Source organism: Sciurus carolinensis, chromosome 8 (assembly GCF_902686445.1).
Source record: "Sciurus carolinensis chromosome 8, mSciCar1.2, whole genome shotgun sequence".
NCBI classification, from domain to species: Eukaryota; Metazoa; Chordata; class Mammalia; order Rodentia; family Sciuridae; genus Sciurus; species Sciurus carolinensis.
The window spans coordinates 47,145,942-47,168,102 of NC_062220.1; the positions used below are offsets into that span (position 1 = coordinate 47,145,942).

Below are 22,161 nucleotides of genomic sequence, written 5' to 3' on the forward strand. Positions count from 1 at the left end.
ACTTTTCTTAGAAAAGGCAGTAAGACAGGTATTCAGCCTGATTATTCTCGGTGTACAGGCACAGAGAAAATATTAATGTGGGCTGACAATAAGGACAGGAGAAGGAATTTGGTTCAAGTTACTAACTTCAAGTAGAGGCTTAGAATCCTCACTAGCTCTGTTTGATCTGAGCTGTTTCATCCTGGTTGGTGTATGCCTGGTCTCAGCAACTTGAAATACACCTGCCTCCATTCAAAGGGCTAGTTCAGGTTTTGGTGCAGGTAAGAGATGACGTTTGCTTAGTGTTCTTTTGTGGAAACATTAATAAAGTCTACTATTGTTTTAAGCCTTCACTATGAGTTTTACATACATTGTCTCATTATTAAAGGTAAGCTTTCTTTTGAAACATCTGTTATTCAAAGGTTAGATCTTTTTTTTTTCCTATTCAGAACTGTTCATTTCCTGCATGTTCTGGAATTGTTTCTCAGGTCTGCTTCTTTGTCAAGGATGCAATTTTGTACAGTGTCAAGTTTGTTATTAACTGTCACCAAAGCATATTTTCAGTTGGCTGCTTTGTTCTTGTTTCAATTTTGCCCTTTCAGGCTACAATCTAAAGCAAATATATTTCCTTGTATCTTCCACAGTCTTGTCTTAAATGAAATCTTAAATGAAATACCATTTCCCTTAAGGTCCCATTTCTCTAATACTCCCATTCTCTCTAGTCTGAAGTTAAGAACTACTTTCTTCTAGATCAGCAAGAACCATCACTTCTTCACCCTGTATGCCTCATCCTTTAAGGTTTATGTCACCCAAGGAGGTTATTCCTCATTCTTTCTTATTAATAATCTCACAAACTCTCAGTGACTCTACCACTTTCACAGGCGACATAGGCATCCAGCTCAGTCTTTCTCTTATCTTTGCACAGAGATCACCCTGCAAAGTCTTTGTGGAACCTCCATTCAACCTACTTGCATTCCCCATTCCTAAATCTTCCGGAGCAAATCATGTTACCACTCCCCAAAATCTCACTGGGTCTTCCTGCAGTGAATTCCTGTTAGAGGTTCACACATCTGCACTCTGTTAGGCTTAGTATGAGTTACTGGTCCCGGTTGCCCAGTTGTATCTCTATCTTATGCTTAGCTAGTCATTCAACTCTTCCTTGATTGCCAACATATTCTAATTTTTCCTTACACTAGGATTTAGTCAGGAGAGACTAAATAGGTGTTGTAACAACACTCAAATCTCAGAGGCTTAAAGCAATGATTTATTTCTCACTCTCACAGAGGATCAAATGTCTTCTATTTGATCTCTCAGGAATCTAAGCTGTCTTGGTTGGTCTTGTGGTTATACCCCTTCTACTGAGTTTCCTTTTAACCATCACAGAAAAGAAAAGAAAAATTGACTGTAAAAAGCCCGCATGAAACTGGGTGTGGTGTCGCATGCCTGTATTCCCAGCAGCTCAGGAGGCTGAGGCAGGAGGATTGTGAGTTCAAAGCCAGCCTCAGCAACATAGTGAAGGCCTAAGCAACTCAGTGAGACCCTGTCTCTAAATAAAATATGAAAAAGGACTGGGGTGTAGCTCAATGGCTAAGGTCTCTCAGTTCAATCCCCAGCACACACAACCACACACACACACACACACACACATGAAAAAAATCCCAAATGAACTTTTCATGCCATAAGACTGAAAGTGACTCTTATTTCTTCCCTTTGCTTGTCATTAGTTAGAAGACTCATATACCTGATGAAACACAGAGGAACTAGAAATTGTGATCCTCCATGAGCCTGAATAGAAGAGAACTACAGAATGGTGACCTCTACTTTTTTTATCACTACTGAATGAAGTTTCTGCTGGTTGCAAAAAAATGCACAGAAAATGCTTACCTTACCTGCCTTCCTTTTCTTACAGGAGAAAAGAGTTCTCGCCTTTATTTCAAGGCCAACACCTCCATCTTTGCCATTGATCATATTCCCAGCAACAGAATGTTGTCCCACAAATAATTTCTGTCTTCTCTAGAGCTAACATCTTCCTTTCCATGGACTCTTTGCCCTCATTTTATAGGCACAGTTACCCTTGTCCCAACCTTTCCTTCCTTTTGAGCTATCTTACAATTTCTTTTGATCTCATTTTGGGTAAACATCTTGAAAGTGTGGACTCTGCTTCCTGTACCTGCTTTCTCACCGCCCAGACACCCCTCAGTCCACCAGAATCTGCTCTCTCCCACTGGGATGACTCTAACAAAGGCCACCAGGGGCCTCCAATGGATCATTCCTACCTGCATTCTTCAATCTTCATCTACCACACTTCCCTGATACATTCAATGGTGTTGATGATGCACTCCTTGAAATTCTATGCTCTTCAACTTCCTCTCTTAGGATTCCTGGATGATTCTTCTATGACTCATCTTCTCTCACCCCTTCGATTGTTTTGTTTTGCCCTGGGTGTCATCATTTGCTCCTGATCTTCTTCCTTTACATAACTTCCTGAGCAATCATAACTACTCTTTTCATGTTATCAATGAACAGACAGCTCTCAAAATTATATGAACAATTGTATACTTGATAAGGTTTTTTTAAAAAACAGAATATAAAAGTATAGCTATTACAACTCAAATAGTTAAATGACAAATAGACCAATTTAAAAATGAGCAAAGTTACAGGAAGATGGTGCCTGCATATGATCCCAGCTACTTGGGAGGCTGAGGCAGGAGAATGACAAGTTCAAAGCCAGCCTGGGCAACCTATTGGGACCCTCAGAATACAAAAAGGACTGCAGTAGCTCCATGGTAAGTGTACCTGGGATCAATCCCTAATGTTAAAGAGAGAGAGAGTATATGAATGGACATTTCTATAGAGAAAATACACAAATCATGAAAAGGTGCTTAATGCCATTGGTCATCATAGAAATGCAAATCAAATACTTTAAGCCCACTAGGATGGATGTGGTCAAAAAAGACAAATAATAACAAGTGTCAACAAAAACATGGAGAAACAGGAATCCTCACACACTGATGGCAGAAATGTAAAAAGATGCAGCCATTTTGGAAAACATCATGGAAGTCCTCAAAAAAGCCAAACACTGTGCTATTGTATGACCCAGCAATTCCTGTTTTCCTAACATTGCAAGATATGTACTTTAGGAAAGTGAAAACAGACATCCCCACAAAAATTTGCTTATGAATATTCATAATGGCATTATTCCTAATAGCCCCAAAGTGGAAAACAATTCAAATGCCCATCAACTAGTGAATGGATGAATAAAACGTGGCATAGTTACACAATGGAATATTATTCTTTAACATAAAGGAATGAAATGTTAGTACATTGTTTTATTTCATTGTTTTAAGAAGCATTGAAAACATTCTACTAAGTGAAAGTAGCTGAACACAGAGGACCACTTATTATATTATTCCTTTTTAAATTTTTTTAAATTTTTAGTTGTTGATGGATACAATATTTTATTTTATTTATTTATTTTCATGTGGTGCTGAGGATCAAACCCAGGTTCTCATAAGTGCTAGGCAAGTGCTCTACCACTGAGCCTTAACTCCAATCCCTATGTGAATCCATTTTTATGAAAAGCCCAGAGTGGACAAGTACATGGTTTCTTATTGGTTGATGGAATGTTCTAAAATTGATCCAGGTGGTGTTTGCATAATGAATATTTATTGAACCCCTGCTGTGTATGAGCTCCTGACCTAGGCTCTGGGAACACCATAGCCACTAAAAGACAATGTCACCAACATCATGAAGTTGACTTGTTAGTGAAGAAGATAGACAAAAAGTTTACTAACACTTCATAGAATAAGAAAAATAAGGCTGGGTAAGAGATGGTGAATAAAAAGGAAAGAAGATGAAATTTTTCACATAAGGTTCTTGAGATGTGATATTTGGGTGGTGAGGAAGTAAACCATTTGAAGTTCATGGGGGGAGAGGCCTTCCTGGCAAAGCAAGCAGCAGAAGTGAAGATTGCAAGATTGTAGGAACAAATTCAATGGGTTTAGAAAACACAAAGAAGACAAGCAGCCAGAGATGAGTGGCAGAGGAAGCTGCAGCGAAAAACATCAGGGAGGCAGGGGTGAGCCCAGTTTGTCCAAAGACAAAATAATCCACCCATTCACCTCTCATCACCCTGGATAGATGTAAAAGCAGGGAAATTATATCAGATCCATCATCATAGCTCAGGAAGAAACAGCGCATGACTTGGGGTGGGAAGGCCAGAGTGGAGGTGGGGTGAAGTGGCCAGAGTGGATAGATTTTAACAGCACCAACAGGTCTGGCTAGGTGTGAGGAAAAGTGAAGAAACAGAAACATCCTTTCCTAGGCCTTTGCTTGAACAACTGAAAAAACTGAATTGTGGTTTATTGAGAGGGGACGGGTGGTGAGCACAGAGGCCAGGTGGGAGCACAGTTTCAGGCTGGACACGGTCAGTTTGAGATGATTATGAAAAGTCCAGGTAGAAGGATTACAGAGGCACACGGATCTGGAGGTTGGGGGAGAGGGTTGGGCCGGAGATACAAACCTGAAGTGAACATCTTATGATATTTGAAGCCGGATTTGAGTTTATATGGGGAAAACTAGTGGGGGACACACCAACACTTAAACACAGAAAAGAGAGAGAAACCCAGCACACAAGACTGGAGAAAGGTCATCAAATGGGCTGGAAAGTCAGCTTGGCTAGTTAAACTGAACTCCTTTACACTTCTCTGTTCTCATAGCAAGTTTCTTCTTTAACAGTTACCTGTATTTTTTTAAAAGAACTATATTGAAAATAGGAAGCAAATATCACAAACTACTTCCCTCTGTCTCCTGAAGCAAATCTTTTTCATATCAAAGCTTATCTGCCAACTCCTCAGAATATTGCTTCCCATCCTTTGGGAGACAATTTTTTTTTTCATAGAGCCCATGTTTATTTATCATTTTGTTTATTTTAAACTTACTCAACCTTAAAGAAAAGATATCTTTCTAGATGTGCTATTGGAGAACAATCCATGATGCAGAGACTGAGCTTGGTCACCTTATATTTATTTCATTTTTTATCTTTTTAATTCCAAAAACCACTGATTAAAATTTAGCAAAACAACCATAGATAAGACTGAATAACTCAGGCTTTGGAAAATGTACCATTATTATGTTATTTTGCACCAATCTTGCTGGGCTCAAGAAGTCAGACCGTATCTTATGGTTGGAATGAGTGTTTTCACTGTAGGAAATGAATGCTATTACTGTCATTCAACTGAAAAAGAGGTTAATCCTGAGAAAGTTTTTTTTTTTTTTTTTTTTTTTTTTTTTAAAGAACTATGAACTTAGAGAAAGTGAATAAGGACCTCTTCCTCTACCCAGAGACAAAACTCTGTCTGTTTGGGTGTGAGAGCAAGAGGAGGTCTGGACCGGTTCTAGGGATGAAGATGAATGAGTGGCTACATGAAGTCAGGACAGGAAGTGAGATGGGGAGATGACACCACGTGAAGCAAACAGGTACAACTGGGGCACAAAGCCAGCAGAAAACAACTGCATAAGCAGAAATTAGGTAAGCAGCAGTGGGATTGGTGGTGGCAGCAAAAGCCACATAATGAAGCCCATTTCTGGGGTAGCCATTATCCTTGACTATGAGTGAAGAGCTCTTTAGTCCAGAGGGAACTCCTGGGTTCTTTCTACTACCAGTAGCTTCCAGAAAGAACAATGTTCTGAACACTGCTTAAGTCTCTGATGGGATTCCTAGCAGAGAACGGGAACCTTAGAGAAGCACTTCACAATAATGCAGAATGTGGACAATTGCAGCTGTTAGACCCAGGATCCCCATGTGTGATATTGTCCATGTCACAAGCTGGTGAAATCAGAAGTGTAGCTACATAGTCTAGAAACCTTAAAGGAGACCAGAAGAGGGAAACTATTTCCCCAGCTCCTTTTGCATCCCTGTCTTTATCTCAGCCCATTTTCTCCTGGGGTCTTGTAGAGGCCATGTCCACTTCAAATTTTAGATGGAATTAAGAAGAGGTCTTCATAATTTTGGCCTGTTGCTTGCAGAAAAGCAGTTTTACAATAATCTCCCCCGGAGTTGTCAGGGTAATGTTCCCTCTCAGCTGGTACAAAATATTTCCCATAAACTCCAAGTTGGACTTCTTGTTACCATCTTCATAACTGAGACATCTGGAAGAAAGGTAGAGATACAGTATCTTCTCTAATCCCTGACATAGTGCATGCTGTGAGGTCTACTACCAATGAACACAGACAGGAAAAGAAGTGAAGGGGAGGAAAAGTTAATGCCCTTGAAGTCAGACACTGATCACGCAAGTCAACCTCCTTCTCCAGCTTTTGGGGAGCCATGTATCCATTTTGTTTAAGAAAATTCAGTATATGACATTTCATCAAAAATGTACTTGCATTTCATGATAGAATTAGTAGATATCTCACTTATTCTTTGGCTTAATTATTTTAGTTTATATAGCTATTGCTAAATGGGTGTTTTGTTTTTGCAGTACTGAGGATTGAACCCAGGAGTGCTCTATCACTGAGCTACATCCCAGCCCTTCATTTTTTGAGATAGTGTCTTGCTAAGTTGCTGAGGCTGACCTGGAACTTTCATTTCTCCTGCCTCAGCCTCTGGAGTTGCTAGGATTACAGGCATGCAACACTGCACCTGGCTAGTTTTTATGCATTTTTTCAGCCTTTTTTAAAAATTTGTCCTTTTTAGAGACAATAGAGTATATTTTGACATATTATACATACATGGAGTACAACTTATTCTAATTAGGATTCCATTCTTGTGGTTGCACATGATGTGGAGTTTCACTGGCAGTTTATTTATATATGAACATAGGAAAATTATGTCTGATTCATTCTACCTTCTTTCCCCTTTTTTTTAATAGATAATTTAACAGTAAGGAGAGAGAAGGGTACTAGCTCAGGTCTGTACTAGCCCAGAAGAACCCTGTTGTGGTGTAGTCAGAATATTGGGGAGATAGTAATTCAAGAAATCAACCAAAAGCCCTGACTGAAAAAGGAAAAGCAATGGGAAACCTGGGTAAGAAGAGGTGGGAGGAACTGGAGTCATTGTGTTACTGATGAACAGGTAAGGGGTAACTGAGAGAAAAGGCAAGAAAAGCAAAGAATGGAGCAACATAAAGGACCTGGATGTGATCATAGGCATGGAGAACTGGAGAGCAATGAACCTTGTTCCATGGAGTGGTGGTGGTCAAGGAGCAGGGAGACTGGGTTTGGATTGGTGATCTACGTCAGAGACAAAATCAATCCTGGACAATTGCAGAACTGGGGGAATAAACTGACACTGAGAGACAGATGACCAAGTCCTCAGCAGGAAATAGCAAGCAGTAGATGCTGATGCTTAGACTGGGCAGATGGCAACTGTATTGGTTTCCTATTACTGCTATAACCAACTACCACAAACTGAGTAGCTTAAAAAAGCACAAGTTTATTTATCTTAGAGATCTATAGGTCAGAAGTCTGACACAGGTCTGGGTGAATGTGATGGTTAATTTCATGGGTCAACTTGGCTGGGTCATGGTGCCCAGATATTTGATCAAACATTTTGCTGAAGGTGTTTGCTGGATAAGATTCACATTTGAATAGGTGAACTTTAAGTGAAAAGAGATTACCTTCATAATTCAGGAACTCCTCATCCAATCAACTGAAGGCCTTAATGGAGCAAAGATGGACCTTCCACAAATAAGAAGGAATTCTGCTAGCAGACTGCAGCGCCTCTCTGGATCTCCAGACTGCCTGCCCGCCTGCCTTCAGATGGGCAGCTGGAAAGAAGACTGGTGTACATAGAGCTCTGTGAAGTTCTTGGGGCACAAATGTGAGCTTCCCTTCTAGCTATAAGTCATAATCTCATTTCTCTAAGCCAACATTTCCCAAAGTCTGTTCTGTGGCATATTGGTAATAAGAGATGCACTCAAATCCAAAGTTCCATGACTAAATTAGATTCTGTATAACTTTGTCTATTTACAACTCAGATTACCATGTAAAAGATTCCGAGGAAACCCTATGGTGAGGAAATCTAACTTAACATGAATTTCCCACAACTTATTTGACCAAAGGAATCTTTCTTTTATTGGGGAGTTGGGGGTAGCCATACATAATCCCTGAGACCTGCTGGAGTTGTCTAGAATGAAATTGAGTTATTCACACTATCCCTATTTGGTAGATGTGGGCTGAGATTTCAGGGAATTAAATCTTGACCTCCTTTACATAGGAGCTAAAGGAGTGCAGTTTCACTGATTGACATGTCAAACACCCAATGGAGACAAAGATTCCCTACGTAGGGCAATAGAAAAGTACCAGGACAGTTCCAAGACGAGTTAGTTATCACTAGCCAGGACTCTCCGTAGCAAAGGGGAGGCAGCTCCACCTGGTGGACAAAAAAGGTACTCAGCATTGAGATCAACCTGTCAAAATCTGGTTTCACCATTAAAGCAATTTGTCTAAAGCTCAGAATTTAAATCCACAAATGAGGATAATAGAATGACTCCTACAGGATAGTTGTGAGGATTAATAATTACATGGATAACTTTCCAGGTATGCAATAGAAATACCATCTGGTAGTTGTTGCTATTAAGTCCAAGCCCACCTTGCCTCAGGGTCTCACCTAGGTTAATTCAGCTTTGCTTGCAGGAAGTGAATTTGTTTCCTATCTTAATACCCACTTCTTTGGTTGGTGTGGCCCTCTTCACTGAGGAATGTTGCTGAGGGTTTCAAGATTTCTAAGGCCACAAGTAAATAACCACCAAAGATGCTGGGCTCCAGGAATTTGTTTTATGTGGGCCCCCTTATTGGGGCCCTCCAGCAGCATCCACCCCTTGGTGGCTCTCCATAGGGGTTGGCTAATACCTCTTCTGATTGCTAGGGAGACGTTTTGTCTCCGAAAAGACAGGGGTCCACTCATTCTGTTCCCATTGGCTTTCTAATTAGTAGAGACCTTTAGGAAGCTGGCTTACGTTTAACCTCCAATTCTGCTGGCATAGGCTTGATTTTCTTAACCACCAATTCTGATGTTTTTTCCATTTTCTTTATTTGTGTGTTGTCTTTGTTAGCTTAATGGAAAACTGAGATTGGAGCCTCGGGCTCTTGTTCGATTTGACCGTTACCTCCAAATCTGGGCCTTTGAGCCCCCTTCTGAAGTTGTTTAGATGATTGTACATAAGTTATTACTTACAGAGGTTATAAAGAAAACACTGCATTTTTGTTTCTAAATCTGATATCTTTTGCAAAATGGTGTTTAAAATGTTTAGAAGATAATAAGATCCAGGCTACTCTAAGGAAGATAAAATTAAAGAAGTGCTGATAGGGAAAAAAATGAAGTAGTACAGACCCAGGGAAATGTCATCCTTTAATTTCCGATTTCAGATGCTTCTAGCTATAAAGGAAAGATAACATACTCAGGATGAAAACTCAAAACAAGTCACATATGGTTTTTGATGGGGGAACTTTAAGTCAAGAGAGCCAGCCCAAGAAAAAAACCTGTAAAGCCAAGAGGGGTGAAAGAAAGCTGCTCTTGCTACTTTCCATCTCAAAATGCTCTTGGGACTAATCTGGGCAGCATCATGCGACTCTGATTTGAGAAAATAGACCGCAAGAGCTATATGACTGAGATGGAACAATTGGTAGTTAGATAAAAAAGCAAACTGCTAACAGCTAAGTTTAATGACAAGGATCTTTAACTTGCACCTAGTTATTTCTGTTATTTCACACCTTACTATATCACATTGTTGGAGGCAGAAATTGGAATTGATCAAAGTGGTGCTTTTAATTAGAGTCTAATTTTAAGGAAAATGAATTAATGGATTTTTACTATATCTTCTTTCATCACTTATCTCCGCCTTTGTGGCAGCAAATCTGAAAAACGCAAACAAAGGCATTACCCTATTTAGAGGAAAAGATTCAGCTCCTGTATTGAGGGTCTGCAGCACAACTCCAAACCTTCTTCATGCTAGGAAGTAACAGAGTGGGGATAAATGATTGCTTTGAGGGGACAAATTTTGGAAGAAGCTTCGACTCTTTTTCATGTCTTAATTAAACACACTTTTACTATACCCAGCTGCCTTCTCATTTTTTTTTTTTTAAGGAAAACCTTTCAAAACATCTCATGGCAGTGAATATTTTTCAAGCTAATGGACCTCTAATACAATGTTTAAGCTTCTCTTTTATACTGTGTCACCTTAGCACAAACTTTTCTTCTCACTTTTTAATTAGTCAAATGTCTTAGATGAATGAATAAGCAGTATACAATTCCCAGAAAGGCAGAGAGGGATTGTCATGTACACTAACCAAATAGAATTGAGTCTGCTGGAATACAATGAGCTGTGTGCACCGAGGCCTTATTTAACTTCTCTGAGTCTCTGATTCCTCATCTATAAAATGAGAATAATGTGCACCTCACGTGGTCATTGCAAGGATTAAATGAGACATTTTATTTTAAAGTACCTGACATATCCACATCGTAGACGCTTAATATTTGTTATTTTCCTTTCCATTTTCCCCTTCATATGCATATATACTGGCAACATCAATTTCCTTTATATGGAGAGCCGATGCTGTTAACTTTATTAAGCTAGATTTTCCATTAAGCATTTATCCTTATTCATTAGCTCGGAGGACTGGCGCACAAAGATATTAAATTATTTACTCAAGTTTAATGAATGAAATTGAAAACCTTTTTCCCCTGCTTAACATGAATGTGCCCTTTTCAGTATGCAGAGCTTTGTTGCATTTATTCAGAAGCTATTGCTAAGTGCTTAGTTTGGAACACAGGATTAATGAGCCCGGAGCCATGGCGTTGGTTACTATGGCAACCAAACTAGCTTTGCTCTGTTCCAAGCTCAAAAAACGGATGCAGGATGCTTAACTCTGGCCTGCAGTATATAGCTGGGTGTTCTTTTTCATATATCTGACTCCCCATTGCTGCTTCCAATTACTCTCTAATTCCCTTAGAAAAATAAATAAAAAGAACATCCCTGCTTCTTTAGGGCTCTGCTTTTTCAGCTATACCACCTAACATCTTCCCTGAATACATTTATCTCTCCATCAGCTTCTGAAGATTTAGGGGTCTGACTCACATTATTCTTCTGTACACAAATCTTTGCCATTCTTCTGGGTGTTTTTCACAACGACGTGGACTACCCACCCAGTGCCCTGGTCCCTCTCTCTCTGGGTCATGTTCTCTTTAATGACTCTCTCCTCCCTCTGATTGGGTGACTCTCACCCACACTCACACCTGGACTGAGACATTACTAGAAACTGATCAGTCTCCAAAAGTCACTAACTGACGTATGTAATTCTCTGACCATAACCTTCTGACTTTTATCTTGCTTGCTAATGTCCACCATACATAGCCATTCCAGGAACTCATTCACACAGTCTATGTTCTTTTTGCCCATTAGGTGTCCTCACTTTCATCCCTCCCTGTCCAGTTAGCTTCATATCCCATCATTCCAATAACTCTACTGCCAAAACTTTTAACTCCCTCCATCTCTTCAAAATGCCCACCTGTGCTATGAGTAGCCGTCATCCTGAGGGAACCCGATTATCATGGTCTTAGTTCTTGCACCGCACGCAGCTGGGTGCCATGTAGCAAGAACCACACTACAGGTGTGTCCAAATGTGAACAGCTGGGCTCTCCAGACTGCTCAGCAATCCAGTGTTTCTCTTCCTAACTTATTCCCTTACTCTATAATAATTATTTCCAACCTTTTTCTTCAAGTCTTTAATCCTTTTCCTTCTCTTTACTCTCAGATCTTTCTTCTTGCTTTTCATGGACAAATGCCCTTCAAATGGAAACTTCCTCAAAGCCTTAACATTTCATATACCAGCTTCCCATTCTCTCCCTTTTGTCTCTGGCAATTGTAGAACCAGGTTCTCCTCTCTAGAGTCAATCTGTCCTTCTATTTGCTCTGGATCTCATTTCCCAAACTTCTCAGAATCCTCACATCAGAAATTTTGCCTCCTCTCTATCTTCAATCTTTGTCCCCCTAGTGGATTTTTTCCATCAGTTTTTTAAATGTCCAAGTTACTGTGTGTCATCTAAAAGAAAAAAACAAAAAACAAATGCAATGAGTACAATAGACCAAAAAGCAGGCATGATTTTCTCTAGTAAATTATTTGCCTCTACCACACTCTTCTCCCTAGTGCTAGTACTTGTTCTCAACTAAGTATTCAATAAATTTTCAATAATCAACACCCAAAATGTACTGTGCACTTGGCTATGCTAAATAAAACAGTCTTTGTTCTCATGAACCCTATAGGCAGACACTTATCAAAGAACAAACAAATAAAATATAAGCACCACAAAGGAAAACTAGAGTGTGCTATCAGAATCCAGAACACAACACAGATCTGAGTGTAAAGGAGTTAAGAAAGATCTTCAGAATGGAAATCTGAACTCAGACTTTACATGGGAGTAAATTTGAGGTCAGTAAAGAGGAGAGGGCAGAGTGGGTATTCTATATTTGCATTCCCAGACTTTTCTCCTAACACAACAAATGGAATACTGGCAATTAGGCCTAGAGCCTCCAGGAAGAAGACAGTTAGATTTTTCTTTGAAGAATATATCCAATCTAAAAAAATAATCTAAAAATACTATGTCAATGATTCCCCAGATGAAAGGTCTAGCCAGATTCCCTACTGTGAAGTTAATAGTCAACAAACTTCATCTTGATTTTAGTCACTCAATCTGAAACACAGGTAGACAGTCAAGGATTAAAAGAGAGCTAAGGAAAGCCACAAAGCAGTAGATGGAGACAATAAAAACACAGAAATGCAACCTGGAGTAGATCTCTCAGAAAGTGCAGGGTATAGCACAAAGATAAAACAGGAAAGACAATACACACAATTAGAGAAATGGCCCAAGGGGAGTGATAGTCAAATAATCACAATTCAAGAAAGAGCAAACAGTAAACAGAAGAAAGTAATTCATGCAAGAAATAATTCATCAACATTTCTCAAAACTGATAGACAAGTATTTGGGGATTAAAAGGACCCAGCACAAAAGATGCAAATACACCCACCAAAGCAGGTCATGTCTGAACATCGAAGATGAAAAGAAAATTCTAAACTCCCCAGAGAGGTAGATAACAGGTCATCTAAAAAGAAATAAAATGACTTCATATTTTCCAGTTCCAATACTGAAAACTAGAAGCAATGAAGTAATGCCTTTAACATGCTAAAGGAAAAGAACCTAAAATTCTTTGTCAATCAGGATGAAATAACCACATTTGGGAGCATGTAGAGTCTCACACACCCTTTCTCAGAGATCTACTATAGGATATATTTAACCCATACAAGCAACAAACCAAGACTTAGGAAGACTTGTAATTCAGGAAACAGGAACACCAAACCAGAAATTCAGGAAAAGAGATTTCCAGAATGACAGGGAAGGAGGACCCCAGGATGACGGCAGCACACCAGACAGGCATCAAGCTGGGTCTGATTGAGGCAAGCGCAAAGGCTCCCTAAAGGACTCTTTTCAGAAAATGAAATTGATAAAATACCCATTGAGTTTAAATATTTCAGAAATGATTACAACTTTAGGTAAGAGTTTGGGAATTCAAATAACAATGGGTATATAGGTAACTAAGTAAAAATCAATAATAAGTAACACAAAGCCATCCACAGTAAGGAAAACTATACCAAAAAAAAAAGAAAAAGAAAAAATTACCCTCATCCACTATAAACCTTGTGGTAATGATGGAACTATATTGTGAGGGTGGGAGATGGGAAAGGTAGCTGTGCAGGTGGGGGCCACAGATGGAGGAAACTGAGCCCGGTCCAAATCAGTCAATTGCCACAAAACTGCTTATATTGCTAGTTATTCTTTTCAATTTTTATGCATAAATAAATGGTGTTTATTTAGCAATATGAAGCTAAATGTCCAGCAAATCAAATCAAAGAAGGAAAAGGGTTGTCTCAGGTTTATTTGTCATAATAAACCTTGAATATGGAATCTTGTTAATATCTGTCAAACAATTTTATATCTCTTTCATCTCTTTTATTGAATACATTTTCTAGGTCCCTTAGATTTCATGTCATATGACAAATATATCATTGCATATGTTAAAGTTTCTAACTGCCTAGTTCTGTTATATAGAAATGCAATTGATTTTTGTATATTGATCTGAAATGCAGTACCTCTGCTGAACTCATTCTAATGAACCATTTGGTGGTAGATTTTCTTGAGTTTTCTGTGTAGACAAACATTGTATGAAATAATGGCAGTTTGCTTCCTTCTTTCCGGTCTTCATACATTATTTATTTTTCTTTTGTCTCTATGCAGTCTAGGACCTCCAGGACAAAGCTGAAGAAAGGTGGTGAGAACAGCAGCCTTGTTCCAGTCCTGATTCTTAAGGCGATGCTTCTAAAATTCCACTACCAAATAGACTGTGGGCTTTACATCGCCCTGTTTAAAGCTATGGGATATAAAGTGTGGAATGATTTCCACATGGGACACAAGGGGCTGGAGGAACTGCCGTCTAACTGGATGTGAGAAAGGACCTGCAAACTAATTCAAGTTGTCTTTAAGACAGAATTGTTGGAGAGACCAGCGACCAGAAGAGAGGCTTTTTAGAGTCATTCTCCGCCACTTGAGAGAAGAGGGTTTTTAAGCAGGTGTAGGTCAAGAATTCCTTTGCCCATCACTTCCTGTTACTGTTCCTTTTGGTGTATGGCAAGGGATTTGCATTTTCATTTTCTTATAGTGATATCAAGTTTCTTCTCAAATTAATTTTAATAACTCATATCAACTTAAAGAAAAATTAAATTCATATTGTACAGGTGATACTAATATAGCAGATATGACAGAAATCTTTGGGTGGTTTGTAAATGACTAAGATGGTCAGATTTGTGCTGTTATGATGTATAACACAAGCGATGGGAAACTGGAAGGCAATGGGGCAATGTGAGCGGCATCTGTCCAGCAAGTTCCACTTTGTGGAACAAAGAATTCCTAACATGTGGGTGACTTGTGTCACTGTCACACTAAGTAGCCAGGGACAGTCTTCTTTACATTGCCCTCATGCTACATTCTGCTAGAAAACATTTGAATTTTTATGGCTTTCCTGCAGTAACAAATTTTCCTCCTACTGTCAGGATTTGCTTCATGCAGAGCAAAGCAAGCAGCTTTCATTTTCCTCTTACGAAAGAGAATAGGTAGAAATAATATGCTGCTTTGCAGCCAGCCAAACCTGACCTGACTCTTTATTCGTAGGGAAATGCTGGATGCAGGGAGAGGACGTTTTCACAGAGGTAAATAAGCCCTCTCAACTGATGAACACTATTATACTAATACCAAAGGAAACAAAGGCCAGAGATGGGAGGCATTAAGTAGAAAGGCAAACAGAAAAATAGCAGACAAAATCCAGCACGGGGACAAAGCGAGCTGTGCAACACTGAAAAACAGGGGAAAATCCTTTAAGAGAAAATTGCATGCAATTTTTTGGACTCAATTAGCCTTTTCCACAAAGAGCCCATTAAATAGCAAATGAAATTACATCGGTTTTCAGTTGCCATGGCATTGGTTCTTCCCCTAATGGACTGCTCTGGTCCTGAGTTTAATGTTACCCTGACTTATTTTCCTTGTCTGTGTGCTGTCTCAATTCCCTCTGTCCAACCACGAAGTGATGTATGTGACTTCTCCCCCCAAATGCTTACTTCATGATCCAGAGAGCAAGAATTCAGCCCTCAGCTATATCCCCAGAGACCTGGAGGAAAGAAACTGACCAAAAGCAGCATTTCATTAACCAGGAACATAACAGTTTCCATTAATTAGATGACAGTGGGTCCCATCCACGTACTCAGGGCTCCCGGAGCTACTCCCAGGTCAGTAGGACCCATATACTGTTCAAAAGGCTGAAGACATAAAAATACTAAGACAGTGATGCAAAAGCCTCAGGCATCCAGAGTTTCCAGACGACAAGACCTACCTGCAGGTTCTTACCTTCTCCTTCTATTTCTCCACTCATAAAGTGGGAAAGACTTTCCCACTTACCTGATTCACAATTTTGTTTTCTTATTAACTCTTATTTACCATGCTTTTTTTTTTTTTTTTTTTTTTTTTATGTTGGGAACTGAACCCAGGGGCACTTAACCACTAAGCCACATCCCCAGTCCTTTTTATTTACGTTTTTTTTTTTTTTTTTTTAATTTTGAAGAAAGGGCTTCCTAAGTAGCTTAGGGTCTCACTAAGTTTCTGAGACTGGCTTTGAACTTGTGATCTCCTGTCTTACCCTCCCGAGCAACTGGAATTATAGGCATGTACCACCACACCAGCTTAAATTGTGGTATATTTTAAATGATTTCCTTAACAGATAAAAACTTCTAATACAAAAATATAAAACATAATATAAGTGCATTATTCTGAAGGCTCTTGTCTTCTTCTAAGTGTTACTTTCTTTGGTATTTTACTGATTACCAACGAAAATGGTCATTATGTTATATTCATATCAGTAGTTCTTGTTTATATGACTTTTGGGTTTTTTTTGTTTTTTTGTTTTTTTTTTTACTTTTGTTTTTTGTTTTTTTGGAGTTTTTTGTTTGTTTGTTGTTGTTTATGTTTTGTTTTGTTTTGTTTTTGCTTTTTCCCCCTCTTCTTTCACAATTCATTGTTCTTTTTTTTTTTTTTTTTTCCTTTTTTCTTTGTTGACTTTCTTTAAGATTTTGTGTGTGTGTGTGTGTGTGTGTGTGTTAAGAATAGGAGAATGAACCGGACATGATCGCCCTATGTATACTTATGACTATACCACCGGTGTGATCCTATATCATGTACAACCAGAAGAATGAGAAATTATACTCCATTTAGGTATGATATGTCAAAGTGCATTCTGCTGTCGTATAAAACTAATTAGAACAATTTTTTAAAATAAATAAATAAAAGGATATTAGCCCCTTTCTCATATAGTCTCAAGCACGCTCCCCAGTTTGATGACTGTCTTTTAATTTTAAGATGTTTGCCACACAGAAGTTGAACACATTTGCTCTCTAATTTTTCTGTATTTTCTGCGTGGATTCAGCCTTTGATGCCAGGGCTCTAAAGAACAAGTCCAACTTTCATGAACTCACCCTGATTTCCATGAACCTAATTCTTTAGAGTCAGTATAGAGGAAGTAGAGCCGAGTTCCCCACACCGCTTTACTTGTGATCTCTAGGGAATTTCCCCAGGTTGACAGGGACAGAAGAGATGGGAAGGGTGAAGACTTCGAGGAGTGCAAGGGCTGGCCACTCTGTCCTTTGTACTGGAGGAAGTCACATGAAAAGGCAGCAGCATGGAAATTTAGCAAAGCTTCAGTACTGCGTCATGAGTATGTATGTTTTGGAGCTCTGATGAACGACAGGATGACTGTGGCGAATAACATCAGATTGTACCTTTACATGTTGCTGAAGATACATCTCAAATGTTCCCTCCACAAAAGTTTCTTTTTAAGTTAATCATTAAGCAAATATATAATTTCTTAATCTTCTAAAAATCTAAAAAATAAAAAGTTTAAACTAACAAACGTACAAATAAAAATAGAAACTAAATCTGAAAAGAAAGGAATAAATAAAGATGAAAAGTGGAGGTGGGGCCTGGAGATGTGGCTCAGTGGTAGAGCACTTGCCTAGTATGTGTGAGGCCCTGGGTTCAATTCTCAGCACCACACATAAATAAATAAAATAAAGGTCCAACAACAACTAAAAAAAATTTTTTTTAAAGAGGTAGGTAACCACATGGAATGGTTCTCCTCTGTGTCTCTGTGCCATACCCCTCCTCCTAGGGCAGGCAAGAAGGAGGGACTGGGCTGGGTTTTCCCCTCACTCCCAATGCTGAGAAGACTATGCTATCTTTTATGAGCTCTGCAGTCCTACCACATTTCTTGAGTAAACTTGTTCTGTTTTTTCCCATGTCTTTCTATTCCTTTCCCACTCTCATCAAAATCCCACCCACTCAACACTCTCTCTTCTGACTGATGACTTTGACTTAGACATTGGGAGAAAAAAGTCATTTGATATGGACTCCCTCATCTTACTATCACCAAATACATATAGACCCTGGCATCAAAACCCATCTTTTGCTTTGGCCCACTTCTTAAAAATGAGGATGTGAGACAGACATGGTGGCACACGTCTGTAATCCTAGTGGCTCAGGAGGCTGAGGCAGGAGGATCTTGAGTACCAAGTCAGTTTCAGCAACTTAGCGAGGTCCTAAGCAACTTAGTAAGACCCTGTTTCAGAATAAAATATAAAAAGGGCTGGGGATGTGGCTCAGTGGTTAAGTGCCCCTGGGTTCAATTCCTGCTAAAAAAAAAAAAAAGGACATGTCTGGATTTCACCCCATTTCAACTTCCTGAAGATTGGAACCTTGCAGTGACCCTATTGTATGCACCTTGAACTGTTTTCTTTTTGAGTCCTTCCCCTTTTATCTCCAACTGTGGGTAATATTCTGTGAGTGCTATCCCAGAGTTCTACAAAAATCACTGTATTCATTCTCACTTTTGCAGCCAAACTTCTTTTAGGAATTGCATACATATACCATCTCTCATCTAACTCCATTCACTCTGTGCTCATCTGGCTTCTCTACCAATTCACCAAAATTGTTTTTATCAGTGATAATTTGGCTACCTAGTTTAGGAAAATCTCATTAAACTTTGATGGCCATAAATATAGCTAGCCACTCTCTGCTTCCAGGATCTACCTCTTTCTTAGACTCTGTGTTGTCAAAACACAGTTTTAGGTTTCTCCAACTTCTCTTATGAGTCATACTCTGATGACTCCTCCCTATTCTTCTGAAGACCCAAAGTCAGAATTTGAGGGGGCTTTGCCTTAGCTTCGCTTTTCTCTCTGTATACTGCTTATCCAGGTGGTTTTATTGATTTTCGTGGTTTCAAATGCAATCTATAGGCCAACAATTCTGAAAGTTGTAGCTTTAGTCCAGAGTTTTCTTTTGAAATCCATACTTTTATATCAAAAGTATTCTTGACTTAATCACTTTGAAGTCTCAAAGAGATCTGAAACTTCTCATGTATAAAGCCAATCTAGGAGAACTTTACCTGACTTAATTTAAAGCTGCAGCAATCAAATCAGTGGAGCACTATAAAAAATAGACATATAGATCAATGGAATAGGCTAAAGTCCACAAATAAGCCCATACATTTATGACCAATTGATTTTTGATAAAAATACCAAGGCAATTCAGTAATGATAAAAGTCTTTTAACAAATGGTGCTGAAACAATTGGACATTCATGTAAAAAATCAAGGATGAACTTCAATTCATACCTCATACTATCTATAAAAATTAACTCAAAATAAATCCTTGCCCTAAGAGAAAAAGCTAAAATTATAAAACTTCTAGGAGAGAATATAGGAGAAAATATTACCTGATACAGGCAAAGATTTCTTAGATAGGACACAAAAGGCATAAATCATAAGAGGAAAAAAAAGGTAAATTAACTTTATCAAAATTAAATATTTCTGCTCTTTGAAAGACACTGCTAGGAAAATGAAAAGGAAAGCCAAAGAATAAAAAAAAATATGTGAAACTAATACACTTGACAAAGGACTAGTATCCAGAATATGTGAACACTTTTCTCAAATCAGCAAAAAGAAATCAAACAATATATTAAAAAAAAAAAAGGAGTAAAAGATGGGCATAGACAGTTTACCAAAGTAAATGTACTGTGAGCAAATAAATACATGAAAACATACTTAACGTCCTTAGTCATTAGAGAATTTCAAATTGAAACCACAATGAGATACCAATTTATACTTATAAGGATGTTAACAATTTTTTTAAATGACTAATGTCAAATTTTGACAAAGATAGGGAGATACAGAATTTTCTCATATTGCTGGTGAAGATACAAAATGGTATAATCACTTAGGAAAACAGCATGGCCATTTCTTAGGAATTTACTGTATGACTTCTTAGTATTTATCCAAAAGAAAACATGTCCACCTAGGAATTTGCATATAAATATCTATATCAGCATTTTTTCAAAACTGAAGAAGTAGGAATATTCCAAACGTCCCTCTACTGGGGACTGAATAAACTGCATTGCGGGCATTCTGTGGGATATTCCTCAGAGATTAAAAGGTCTGACTTCCGGGTTCATGCAGTCACCCATGTGGATGAATCTCCACACATTATAATAAGTGGGAGGAACCAGATCAAAGACCTACACCTCATATAATTTAACTTTTAGGACATTCTAAAAAGGCAAGACTATAGGGACAGAAGACAGATCAGTGGTTGATGGGGCTGGAGAAGGGAAGGAATAAATATGAAGGCATCAAGGGACTTTTTAAGGTGAATATGGTGATGATGTCACAAAAATGGTGCTTCTCAAAATGGAGTGAATCTTACTGTGTGCCAATTACACCTCTATTTAACCCGACTTTTAAAAAGTTCATTTAAAAATCATCCCGCCATTCATGCTTCTTTCTCAAGTTTCTCCATCTCAAAAAATAGCATTAATATCTGCCCATTTTCTGAAACCAGAGACCTAGTGATGATACTTGGAACTTCCTTTTCCTTCACCCCCCTCAACACCCACATCTAATCCATCTCCGAATTCCATCAATTCCACTCCCAAAATACATTACATGCATAGTAGGAGCAGAATAAATATTTGTTAAGGAAATGAGTAAACTGATGCACTTCCTACACTAAAAAAATAGTAAGATTGCAAAGTGATCATCGCTTGGATGACCTTGGCTAAAAGAACCATATAAATACATGTGTATGTTTATTTTACGGCTCCTAAGCTAGGCTTAAGGCATTGAGATGCCTACTGTGCTGCCCAAAGTAAGGAGGGATCACCAAGTCTCAGACGCCAAGTCTCAGAAGCCCGCCACCCAGAAAAGCTTACCTCTCCATACCAACTGCTTGGCACAGAGAATGGAGCTCGGAGTCGTACAGAAGTGCAAAGCCGTGTGTCCGCTTAGGGAGTAGCAATTGAGCTTTGCTCCCCGGTCGCAGAGGATCTTCACGCAGTCCAGGTTGGCCATTTCACAAGCCACGTGAAGAGGAGTTTTTCCATTGGGTCTACAGTTGATGGTGGCATTGTGGTCCAAGAGCACCAGAAGACATTCCACATGACCAAACAGGACAGACAGGTGCAGACCTGTTGCCCAGGACGACTTTAACTTATAACTAGGCAACCAATAACCTGAAAGAGAAAAGGAAGGACAGTTTTAACTTTTTGACCTAGGATTTCTCCCTATTTCATAAGAGTTTTTTTCCTCATGTTTATAAAATCAAGGGAAAAAATGACTCAGTGATTTTAGATTAATAGATAGTGAGTCTACCAATGTTTCATTCAGTAACATTTTTAGATGCCTGTAAATAGGTCAGACTTTTTCCAGTTCTAGTAAGAACTGTCTTTACAGTTTCCATTGTCTTGTTCCTTTATTTACTGTACCTTCCTAGATTTCAAAGGTATTTCAATTTAAGACCTTCATTTATGTGACTGTATTTTATTTTACATAGTGAGATACATGAGACTTTTCAGGAATTTTAACTCCCAATCATTGAGAGTTCATCTTGAACAATTTCAAAGCTGTAAGTTCACAATCATAATTTTTACTCTATCCCAATTCTTTTTCCTTATACTTATTATTATTGTCAGTCCAAAGTGTGATTGGGTTTAATATTTTTAAAAACTCTGTCACACCAAGGGCTGGGGATAGAGTACTTGACCAGCAAGTGCAAGCTCTGGGTTCCTTCATTAGTGCTGAAAAAAATTAAAAAATTAGAAAGTCACTTCAAAATTTTTATATGCCTGCCTTTGGTTTATACAATATCTCTTTCCAAAGAAGAATTTAAGGTAAATCACAAATTTTTACACAATACAAGATTTTTTAAAATGATATCGAAAATAGATGAAAAGAAAAATAAGAAGAGTTCAAGAGTAAGGTAGGAACTATGTACTTGAGCAACAGAACTGCGTTGCAAATTTGCCTTGGAGCTTCCTGGCAGCCTAAATAAACAGGAAAGCTAGATATGTTACATAGTTAACTATGCCCACAAGAACTATACACAAATTAATGGATCAGGAGATGAATAGCTCTAAAACTGAGATCTTAAATAAAATTATCCCATTAGTTATTAAAACATCCTCCCTCTCTCTCCCTCCCTGTCTTTTTCTACAAGTCTTCAAGAATTGCCATATTTGACATCATTGTTAAATGTCGACTTTAT

General features: G+C 38.6%; 1 protein-coding gene across 1 annotated transcript in view; it reads right to left on the bottom strand.

Moving 5' to 3' along the window:
• Asb4 (ankyrin repeat and SOCS box containing 4) overlaps window positions 1–22,161 on the bottom strand; it is a 57,491-nt gene that overhangs the window by 26,285 nt on the left and 9,045 nt on the right. Inside the window, exon 2 of the mRNA XM_047561356.1 lies at window positions 20,831–21,130. Within this exon, the coding sequence (XP_047417312.1) occupies window positions 20,831–21,130 (300 nt within the window). The remainder of the gene's footprint in view (window positions 1–20,830; window positions 21,131–22,161) is intronic.